This window comes from Grammomys surdaster, unplaced genomic scaffold (assembly GCF_004785775.1).
Source record: "Grammomys surdaster isolate TR1022 unplaced genomic scaffold, NIH_TR_1.0 144, whole genome shotgun sequence".
Lineage (NCBI taxonomy): Eukaryota > Metazoa > Chordata > Mammalia > Rodentia > Muridae > Grammomys > Grammomys surdaster.
Genome location: NW_021604602.1, coordinates 4,376,776 through 4,387,738, shown reverse-complemented (window position 1 = coordinate 4,387,738; position 10,963 = coordinate 4,376,776). Strand labels below are relative to the sequence as shown.

The following is a 10,963-nucleotide window of genomic DNA, read 5'->3' as shown; positions in this document are numbered from 1 at the left end:
CGCATCTCGCTTACCGATTGGTTGCGCTCTGCCCCCCGCGGGTGACTGAGGCCGGCCCGGCGGTGCGCGGTGAGGCCCTGCAAACTGGACGCCAGGGGAGCGCTTTTCTAAGAGTCGCCACCCCGTCGCCACCCCGACCCAGCTGCGCGCCCGGAGGCCAGATAGCAGGAGTCACGACGGCCAGCCGCGGGCCCGAGGAGTAACAAGACTCAGCCGGCTTGCCGGGCCGGGCTATGGCGCTCGACTTCGTGGCTGGATGCGCCGGAGGTAAGGAGATGACCCGCATGCCAGGCGCAACCTGCCTGGTACACGGGGACATGGGTCTTCTTGACCCTTGCGTGCGCACTGGGTGCAAGGTCTGGGGGATCCCGGCAGCACCGCGGCTTGGCCAGAGGCAGGGAAAGAACGAGAGGATGCGTGCGCGCAGCCTACTTGATCCTTCTTCCCGCAGCTGTCCGAGCGAGGCTGGTGACACCGCGCGACCTCCTAGAGGGCTGGCCCGAACCCAGGCGCCCAGCGCTTCCAAGATGATGCTTTAAGCTGCTGAAGGGCTCAGGAGAGGAGGAGGCGGTCCACCGGGTGGTCAGATCGGTGGTCGTGTCAACCTGACTGGAGAGAGCTCTAAACTGAGGGCAGGCCAGGTCTGCCCATGGGGACCTGTTGACTGTTTAGTGCCTTTCCTTTTACCCAGAGGATTAGTTTTATTTAGTAAGTATTAAATAGAGAGCCTGGTTTAGCCATTGGGGTTCCAAGTAAATCGACTGAGATGGCAGTGGTCTGGCCGGTTATGTCAAGACTGAGTTCAGCTCTGAGGCCCAAACCTGGCTCCTCACCCACCTGTCCTGCTGTCTTCATCCACTTGCCTTCATAGCTCTACCCGGAAAGGTCTTGCCTGGAACAATGGTAGACTGGAGTTGGCCTTAGGTGTTTAATCCATGCTTGCTTCTTCCTGGGTGGAGAAGGCTGGACTGGCAGGATGCCTTCCCAGATCAGTGACGTGCCCCACGGTGCTTGAGAACCACCAAACTGTCACCAAGTCTTTCTTCTGTAAGCTGTGGGAAGGGGACAAAGCCCAGCGATTTCTATAAGCCTGTGAGGAATTAGAGACCCAGAAAGAGCCCCATCTTAGCCCACAGCTTTAACAGGACGAGCGAGGACCTCTTCTATGGCCAAGACCCCCTTGTACTGCAGTTTCCCCAGGGCCAGGGTTCCCTCCATTTGTAGCCTGCTGAGTATAGTTGACCTGGGGAGCATATATTCACCCCAAGGCTGGGCCTGCTTAGAGACTCTTGACCCCACCCCACCCCCCACTGTCCCACAAGCCCATAGGCATTTGCTCAAGTGTCCCTGCCTGGGATAGCCATCCGTCTTCATCCAGTCTGTCTAAGGGTGGTCATGCCCTGTCTCCAGCCCTGGCCTGCATTCTCATCGAGGGTGTGGAGAGAGTGCCCAAGTACATGAAGTAATGCAGGATGGGCCTGAGCTTTCAGCTGCATGGAGATGGAGGTCACCTACAGAGTGAGGTTCATCTAGTAAAAAAAAGAGATGGGGTGAGGGGTGGGAAACACACATTCAACCTCTCTGGAGGGGTAGGATGGCTGCGGGGCAGATATGATCTGATTGTGTCCCAGGCTTGCCTTCCAGGTTCCCGTCACTGGGGCTGGAGAGATGGCACAGCGGTTAAGAACACTGGCTGCTCTTCCTGAGGTCCTGAGTTCAATGCCCAGCACCCACGTGGTGGCTCACAGCAATCTATAAAGAGATCTGGTGTCCATCACTGCACAGCACTGCTCGGAGCCGGGTGTCAGACAATCTGGCTTTATGAATACCAGCCTGATTCCTTCTGGCTTTGGTCCTTTCTCTCTGAAGGACAGGGTGATGGTGGGGCCTCTTTCCAGAGGAAGAATGCACCATGGGTGTGCCTGACTGGCCCAGGACACATCCTGTCCTGCCTTTAAGCCCTCTGAGAGGCATGGACTTGACTGGTTTCTGGTAGTAACTCATCTCTCTCAGACCTGTGCTGCCAGCTCCTCTAGAACAGTGGTCCCTTCCTGTCTTTGAATAATCACAGTGTTAGAGCTGCCTGCCAGCTTGGGTACCCCTGTGGGGCTTCCCAACAGAAGGGGTGGGTCAGAGACTTCGTAGTCTCTGCAGTGTTTTGGAAGTGGCAAAGACTGTTGTTGCTGCCACCTGTGAGCAGCTGCCCGCAGCTGGGCTCTGTCCTCAATGGAAAAGGGAGGAAAGCTATCAGGGCATACCCAGATGGCCAGCATACCAGCCATGGGTGCTAGGCTTTCCAAAGCCCTAAGACTTAGGCAGATTAGCCTAAAAAAAGACGTTCCTCAAGTACAATTTGCAAATAACAGAAAAGGAGCTAAGCAAGGGGCTAGGCCACTCTGCTCTGTGAGGTCCTGGTTCTGCCCCAGCAGCCACTAACCAGGAAGTTAAAAAAACAGGTAAAAGTCAGTGGCTCTCTAAGAGAGGAACGAGGTCTCACTGCCAGAAATGGGTAAAGTTAGGAGGATATGCGGGACTCCAGGAGAAAGGGGGCCTGGAGATGGTGGCTAGTGTGAATAGATGACAGTGGAAATTTCCCCAGCTTGGAAGAGGGCATGAAACTGCAGCTCGAAGGCTGGTAGAGTGCCAAGCAGGGTTGCTTTAAAGAAACATCCACCCACTTTGCACCCCCTGGTGTCATTTCTAAAGTCCACACATAAAATCTCAGTCGTCCTGAGAGAACAGGAAGGAGAGGGTTAGCAGTAGGCTTCTTACCTGCAGCACTGGATATAGCCCAGCAGACGCCCAGCTGAGACGAGCCATGGGAAAGAGGCAGTGAAGGAGCTGTGGTGGGTGAGGGGTCAGGAGCAGCTCACCCTTTGCCTGTGTAAAGATGGAAAGTGTTACTAGAAAGTGTTTTACTGAATTAAAAGTGCAGAACAGTGAAAGGGCAGAGTGAATGGAAACAGGAGTCGGTCGCATGCCACGGGGACGCTACAGAGACAGGCTGAAGCCTGTCCAGTCTATACAGGGAGATCCAGGCTAGCCAGTGTGAGACCCCCACCTCAAAAAGAAAGAAAGAAATTAAAAGGGCAGATACACGGAGCAGGATGGACATCACAGAGGGAGGCTAGGCACAGCTTTGGAGCAGATGTTACCTAGTGTCCAGGCAGGATCTGTGGCCAGCCTTCACAGGGCCAGGGCAGTGAGTGGGCAGGAAACAACCCCAGGCCACAGCTGCAGCTCATTTCACCACTTTCTGGCCAAGCTCCAGGGATGTACTGCTGTGGGCTTCTCTGTCCTGCTTCGCTCATTTGTAGAATGAGTTAATCTGAGGATTAGGATCAGAATGAGAACAGTGATGTTCATTACCCAACATCAACTGTTGCAGTTAGACGTAAAGTACTAGCAACCAAAGGGGACTTCTTTCTTCCCGTATTGCTAAGGGAGGAACCTAGGACCTCAAGCACTGTGAGCAAGCAACCCACCTCTGCCCACAGGCCAGCCCCAAAGAGGCTCGTTAACCAGATGTTCCCAAGAAACGTAGCTGACTTCTGTTTCTCCTTCCGTGAAATGGGGTCATTGGGCTGCAGGGAGTAGTGTGGGGGTGAAGGGGAGTCACTAATGTTCACTACCCGTATGCACTCTGAGGAATGTTCTTACACCTTCCAGGAGGGGTGAACCTTGCTCTTGGGGGAGGGGTCTCTGGCAGGCCCTTAAATGATAAATAAACTGAGTATGACTCAGGGTAGTATGGCTCTTGGGAGGTGTCAGCCAGCAGGCAGTGGGTCCTCACACCACCCTGAAGAGAGAGGGAGAGGGGAAGGAGAGGGAGATAGAGACAGAGACAGAGAGAAAGAGAGAGAGGGAAGGAGATAGAGACAGAGACAGAGAGAGAGAGAGAGAGAGAGAGAGAGTAAGGCCAAGATGATGAGTCCCTTTTTGAGCATGCCCAGAAGATAAGTAATAGAAGGAAAATTTGTTTGTTTGTTTTTGTTTTTTCGAGACAGGGTTTCTCTGTGTAGTCCTGGCTGTCCTGGAACTCACTCTGTAGACCAGGCTGGCCTTGAACTCAGAAATCCACCTGCCTCTGCCTCCCAAGTGCTGGGATTAAAGGTGTGCGTGGAATTAAATCTCAGTGACGTGCTAACTTCTGACTCCAACATTCTCAAGAACCTCTTGTATCAGGCCTTGGACTAGAGCTGTACAGTTAGTTCCCTAGGGAACACATCACCTCAAGGAGCAGCAGGGAATGTGAAAGGACAAATGATTTGAGCTAATCCACTTGCTGGCTGTCTCTTGTTACCAGAGGGGACATTACAGGAATCCCTGGGATGAGCCCAGGGTCCCTCAGAGTCTCCTTCCTTTAGCCATAGGCAGCTGGCCTTCCTTGCCAGAACCTCATTCCCCCAGGATTCTGCAAAGTTCTGAGGCACTTGGTCACGGGTCCCTTTCTCTTCCAGGTGTGGCAGGTGTGATTGTGGGACACCCTTTTGACACAGTCAAGGTGAGTCTCTCAGGAGGCACAGACATGGGGACAGGCCTGCAGGGTTTCCGCCCCAGGAACACAGTAAAAGTCATCCCCGTTTTGAATGAAGGCAGGGCTGCATTAGCCACTGAATGAGCTACTTTACTTACCCTTCCTCCTGGAACTGCATCTTCCCAGAGGCTGAGCTGCATGTGGGGTCCACAGCCAAGCGTCTGTGTCACTTGACTGGCAGAGACTGAGGTAGTGATGGGCAGGTTTTCTTCTTGTCAGCCAGAGGGAGGAAGCTCACCCTTTTCTGATGTGTAGTTTCCCCTAGCATCTCCACTGACTTACTATATTACTTTATGTGTTTTGCCTGTGCGTCATGTGTGTGCCTGGTGGAAATGGAATTACAGGTGGTTGTGAACCACCATGTGGATGCTGGGAATTGAGCCTCAGAGCTTCTGGAAGGATCACCCACTGCTGTAAAACGGCCGAGCATCTCGTAAACCCCACCCCTAGCATATTCCTGAAAGAAAACCAGGAGTTGGAGAAAACGAAAATGCAGAAACAAAGGAATCAAATCCTACTGGGCAAGCTGTGGTAGCACAGCTGGAATGCCAACCCTGGGGAGAATTGGAGAATTTGAGGCCAGCTTGTGTTGGGAAAGCCTGCCACACCAGCTGGATGTGGTAGCAGACACCAAGGTAGAAGCCTTCGGTGGCTAAGGCTGGAGGATCCAAGTTTGATGGGTGCCTGTCATGACTGCTTTGACTGCTGGCATGTACCTGCGAGGTAGTGTCACCCAGCAAGGTCCCAAGGATCACCACTTTCAAGTGGCTAGGGCTCTAAACATGGAAGTCCTGGGGTCAGTACTCTGGCAGTACCTCCTCTGAATCACATCTTGAGTAACTGGGGCTCCAGGCTCTTTGGATCCCTGCACAGAGGTAAAGAAGATAGACTCACATCCTCTGATGGAAAACCCCTGTGGAAATGTCTCCTGTGGCTGGAGCTGTAAATGCTCAAATTATTCCCCTGCCATTTTCCCGGGGCCCAGGTGGCCTGTGATCGGCAGGGCCCTAGACCAACCAGACCTGTACTTGGTACAGACACTAAGCCGGCTCCTCCTCGTGGGTGAGGGAGGAGTTGGAGGCTGAGCACATCTCAAGCCGGGTTGAGGTTCACTTCCTGGTTCTTTTTTTTTTTCCCCCTTCAGTGAACCAGAGGCTTGTTGGCAAAGGAAGGCGCTCAATTATTCAGAGCTGGGATTTCTTCCAGTGTGGGTGTAAAGGCCTGGCCTTGTGCACTGGCTTTGACTTTACAAGGCTCTGTCCTTGGTCCAGGCCTCCTCTGCTGCTGCTTTAGTACCTGACCTGGGGCCAGACATCTGTGGATTGGGGGATGAATGAGGTTACTAAAGACTCACTGTCCATCGCATGCCAGGATAGTTTGAGTCAAGTTAATGGGTTAGTTCAGGCTCTGGACAGCACAGACCTGTCACCCTCCAGCAGGTATCCCTAGGAGAAGACCGCAGACTTCTTAGACTCTCTTAGCAAGGGGTGGCCCATGAATCCCCTTCATAGGCTTGCAAGAACGATATCCTGGTCAACCTGTCCACAAAGCAACCCACCATGCTCACACTGTCTGGATACCTTCGTTGCATCCCTCAACCCCAATGAGCTTCTTCCATCCATGTGGCTGTGTTTATATCTCGTGATCAAATAAATATACCTCCCACAACTGTGTCCAGCCAATATAAGCCTTGGATTTACTTCCTCAGCAGGGCGTGCTGAGTTAGTTGGGACTAGTTCCTAAAGCAGGCCTCTCAGGCAAGAAAGCACTTTTGTCCTGGAATCCGAAAGTCCTCTGAGTTGCTGAGCCTCACCCCCCCCAACACACACAGCTGCCCATGGAGACCTGGAAAGTGTTCTTTCAGAAAATCAGTTCGCATGCCCACACCTCCCCAACTATGGTTGGGCCATTGGCATTGTGTTCAAGCAAACCGACTATAAAAGTCTGTTGGTTGGTTGGTTCTTCATGTGTATGGGTGTTTTACCTGTCTATCTTTATGTATGTGTACCATGTGTGTGCCATGTGTGTGCCTGATGCCCAATGGAAGCCAGAAGAGGGCATTGTATCCCCTGGAACTAGAGTTCCAGAAGATTTGAGCCACAGAGTGGGTGCTGGGAATTGAACCCGGGTCCTCTGAAAGTGGCTGCTCTTAATCACTGACCTACCTCTCCAGCCCCTTGTTTATTTTTGTGCTGGTGGGAATCAAACCCAGGCAATCCCTCTATCACTGGGCTACAATCCCAGCCCATGCCTGACCCTTCCTGACAGGTCTAGGGAGCTTGCTAGCTCTTAAGAACATGACCTAGTTTTCCCCACAGCAGTAACATGGATTCCGAGCCTAGCAAACACCCTTCTCTTCCAGCCACCATAAACGCCAGTGTGTCAAGAGCAGATAAGCTCTCTGGCAACAAAGAGTGCTTTGACGTGGAAGAGGTTCTGGGCCACAGGGCCTGGCAGTGTCTCCAAGTCCTGGAGTTATTGCCATGGGTCAGCTGTCAGTCACTGCTTATAACTCATGGCCATGGTTGTCAAAGGGTTACTAGCAAGAACCAAGCAGGAGCAGTATGGAGGCCCAGTATCCCACCCTGATGGAGGTTACTGCTGGGACACCAGGCTGGGATCCCTTTGGCCTCATCCCTATCTATGGTGACAAGAGTCACCTGAGCAAGGGTTGGTCCCAAGAACTGGTCCGGTGGCAGTGCAAAGGAGAGACCTCTCCCCCGCTTGTCAGAGGTCTTGGGGATTCCCAGCCCATCTGCAGCCGGCTGTCCTTGTGGCTGTTAGCTCTCAGACACCGAACCCAGCCCCACCCTGGAATCCCAGATCATAGAAAGCTACTTGGCTGCCAGCCTTGTGCACGACAGGCCAGGGGAATCGCTTCTGTGGCTCTGCCTGATCCTGCTCACTGGCCCTGCCCTGCAGGTGCGGCTGCAAGTCCAGAGCACGGAGAAGCCTCAGTACCGAGGGACGCTGCACTGCTTTCAGTCCATCGTCAAGCAGGAAAGTGTGAGTGCCTGCGTGGGCCAACTGTAGGGCCGGGGAGTGAGCCTGGAGGTGCTAGAGGCTCAGAAAAGTCTATCGGGGCACCCCTAAGGGGCCATGGCTGTGTGAGTTGGTCACTGGGGTGTCCTGGATGGAGGACTTTGCATCTAACAGAATTCTGCATGCTGCCTAGGAGTAGCCAGGTGGGAGGGCCCGCGGAAGAGTGGCAGGGTGGCATCCCTCATCTCTGATGGCACTTCTCTCTCTGCAGGTGCTGGGCCTGTATAAAGGCCTGGGCTCACCACTAATGGGACTCACCTTCATCAATGCACTGGTGTTTGGGGTGCAAGGTAACACCCTCCGGGCCCTAGGCCAAGACTCACCACTCAATCAGTTCCTGGCCGGTGCAGCAGCAGGAGCCATTCAATGCGTCATCTGTTGCCCCATGGAGCTGGCCAAGACGAGGCTGCAGCTGCAGGCCGTGGGTCCCACCCGTACCTACAAGGGCTCCCTGGACTGCCTGGTACAGATTTACCGGCACGAGGGCCTGCGCGGCATCAACCGAGGCATGGTCTCCACACTCCTGCGCGAGACGCCTAGCTTCGGCGTCTACTTCCTCACCTATGACGTACTGACACGCGCCATGGGCTGCGAGCCGGGTGACCGCCTGCTGGTACCCAAGCTGCTGCTGGCGGGCGGCACATCAGGCATCACATCCTGGCTCTCCACCTATCCCATGGACGTGGTTAAGTCACGGCTGCAAGCCGACGGGCTGCAAGGAAGCCCTCGCTACCGCGGCATCGTGGACTGCGTGCGGCAGAGCTACCAGGCTGAGGGCTGGCGAGTCTTCACGCGAGGGCTGGCCTCCACGCTGTTACGTGCCTTCCCGGTTAATGCTGCCACCTTTGCCACGGTCACTGTAGTGCTTACGTATACCCGGGGTGAAGAGGCTCAGGTAGAGAGTGAGGCAGCTCCGGACACTGCTACCACTCCTGCTGGGCCTGCCCTGGCCCAGCCTTCCAGTCTGTGATGCTGTCTGTCTCATCAACTTCCCCAGGGCCACTTTGTTGGAATTTGACACAGAGAAGATGACTCCTCAGCCAATTTTGCTCATTGGCCAGTGATGCCAGCCACTCTAAACCCCACTGGCCTTCTATTTTCCTAGCTGTAAAATGGGGACTCTTCCTCATACATGGTACATTCGGGAAGATCAAGCCTAGCTAAGTCTGCACTATGCAGACCGAACTGCCAGTCAGACTCTTCCAAGCCCAGCACGCCCAGGGGTATCTATCTCTGAGCCAACTCTTGCAAGCTGGCCAAGGACCCACCCATTCCCCAAATCCTCCATCGACAGTCCCAGGAAAACACTTGGCCACTTCTTACCGTTAGGGACAGTGGGCAGCATGCAATGCTCCCGGTGTTACAGACTAACCCTGCCTCCGTGCCTAGCTTCTCCGCTGCTGCCCTTGAACTGTAGAGCAGGGTTGGGACCCTGGCACCAAGCCTGCTGAGGATCCTGCCAGTGTGGGGCCTGGATGGGAAGCAGATAGGCCACCGGCCTCAACGTCTCCACAGGGAAACTGTGTAACAGCTGTGGCAAGACAAAATCTTCTTACCTCTGGGCCTCGGGCTACCTGTCTGTAAGATGGGGACCCCGGTCAGCTGATGTCTGGCTTACTGCCAGTCAGGATTCCCAGTGGTAGGTAGGCAGGGGGCCTGGGAGAACAACAGTGTGAAATTGATCCATTTCCCAGTAAATTTTGTCTTTCTGGGCATTGTCAGTGCCTGTGTCTGTGAAGGCACAGAGGTCTTGGCACCAGTACAGAGTTGCCAGTTTGGACCCACCTGGGCAGGGGGTGGGGGGACTAAGCTCTGGCTGGCTGTCACTGTTGGCTGTCACCATTGTACTGTCCTCTAAAGGAATAAAGTCTTGTTTTCTAAGTGTGTGAAGCTCTTCTCTGCATGGCGCAAGGGACTTCGTTTCTCTCCTAGCCCTGGGCTCACTGGCTATGGCCTGTGTACTCGAAGCTTGCCCACATGACTTGGAGCAGGTCAAGGTTACATCTGAGCCTTCCTGGTCCACAGTGTGGGTAAATGGACGGAGGCAGGAAGTGTTACGTAAGATCACAAACAGGCCCTTTAGAAAGTACCAGAAACTGGAGGCCTGTGGTGGGGACCCCCTGGAGGAGAAAAGGTGTGGGTGGAACTGACTTGGGCAACTAGTGTGTCCCCAGCTCAGCATCAGGAAGGGCTTCTTGGAAGAGGCCTCCTTAGTCTGCCACGTGAAGTCTCTGCTTCCCATAAGTACCTGTGCTATACCTGGAGGCTCTTCCCAGGCTGAAGTTCAAAGGCTCCTTAGTACAGATGAGGGGAAGGACGGGGACTGAAGTACCCATGTCCCCCAGCTCCGTGCCAGAGCACCTCTTGAACCTAACTACAGTATGTAAAATCACACTTCTAGGGACAGGAGGCAGAGAGGAGCGTCTGGTTGACCCTGAGACCCCATCTTGCATCTTGGCCTTTCTCTTCTCTTCCTTGTATGGGAAGACAAGTGCTAACTCCCTGGGCAGGGGGAGCAGAAGAGGAGGCTTTCCCTGGCTCCCCAGCCTAGTGGCTGTTTCTCAAGGACAATCTGGTTAGGGCCTGGGCCACACTCAACTGCACACACCTGTGCTTTCCAGAAAGGCCCTAATGTGACCAAGCAAGGCAGGAGTGCTTCAGCTGTCCCCAGCTCGTGCCGGGGCTACAATACACGGACAAGCCCATTGCTTGAGGAGTGACTGACAGGGACCGATTTGTAGCTTCCTCCAAACGGATAACCCCACTAGTAGCTCAGCCCCCACTGCTGCCGTGAGAACTGACCGACGGGCTTTCCGATAAACGTGGGTTAAGAGGAGTAGCGGCGGTTCCGTTAGTAAATTTATCTAATTTTTGTTGTGTGGCGGGTGTGCCCATATGTGCCCGTGGCGGATGGGTTAAGAAGACACCTTGTGGGAGTTCTCTCCTTCCCACCATCTGTGTTCCAAGGACTGAACTCAGATCATCACCCTTGGCAGGAAGCATACTTACCTGCTGACCCACCTTGCAAGCCCGAACTCGTCTCACGTTTCATTTGCTCCTTGACTTGGAACTTCAATCTCTCACAAGTACTATATGCGAGTTCTATTTCTTATGCTTGAGATACAGCCTTGCTATGTAGCACAGGCTAGCCTCAAACGGGTATGGGTGCGTCACCATACCGAGCTTAGGAGGGGTGGGAGGTGGTATGCAAAGAACTGGAGGTATGAAGGAAGTCCCCGAAGCCGGGTCTCTGATTTAAGGTTCTCCCCTACTTGCGGGCTGTCTGCAATCTCAGGGCACTTTCTGTCCCGACCCACAGAATGGCTGCACCCCATCAAGTGTGGCAGAAGCAACTAGTGTCTCGTTGTTTGCTTTTAGTACTAG

The 10,963-nt window shown here is 54.0% G+C and overlaps 1 protein-coding gene across 3 annotated transcripts; it reads left to right on the top strand.

The window, feature by feature from the left end:
• Positions 1-49: 49 nt before the first annotated feature.
• Positions 50-9,460, top strand: Slc25a29 (solute carrier family 25 member 29). Of its 3 annotated transcripts, none has more exons than XM_028764530.1 (4): positions 50-267; positions 4,461-4,504; positions 7,460-7,543; positions 7,791-9,460. In XM_028764530.1, exons 1-4 carry the CDS (start codon positions 234-236, stop codon positions 8,547-8,549), a joined length of 921 nt encoding a protein of 306 aa, XP_028620363.1. In that variant the 5' UTR covers positions 50-233; the 3' UTR covers positions 8,550-9,460. The 3 variants fall into 3 exon arrangements, with proteins under 3 accessions (XP_028620363.1, XP_028620364.1, XP_028620365.1); XM_028764532.1 differs by lacking the exon at positions 50-267 and adding an exon at positions 575-708; XM_028764531.1 differs by lacking the exons at positions 4,461-4,504; positions 7,460-7,543 and having other exon boundaries at positions 206-267.
• Positions 9,461-10,963: the final 1,503 nt, after the last annotated feature.

What these genes read in the sequence shown, in the direction of transcription:
- Slc25a29 (XM_028764530.1), top strand. Translation starts at nt 234, where the DNA reads ATGGCGCTCGACTTCGTGGCTGGATGCGCCGGAG. An exon ending in CGTGGCTGGATGCGCCGGAG is followed by an intron (nt 268 to 4,460) that starts GTAAGGAGATGA and finishes TTTCTCTTCCAG; the next exon opens with GTGTGGCAGGTGTGATTGTG. An exon ending in ACCCTTTTGACACAGTCAAG is followed by an intron (nt 4,505 to 7,459) that starts GTGAGTCTCTCA and finishes CCTGCCCTGCAG; the next exon opens with GTGCGGCTGCAAGTCCAGAG.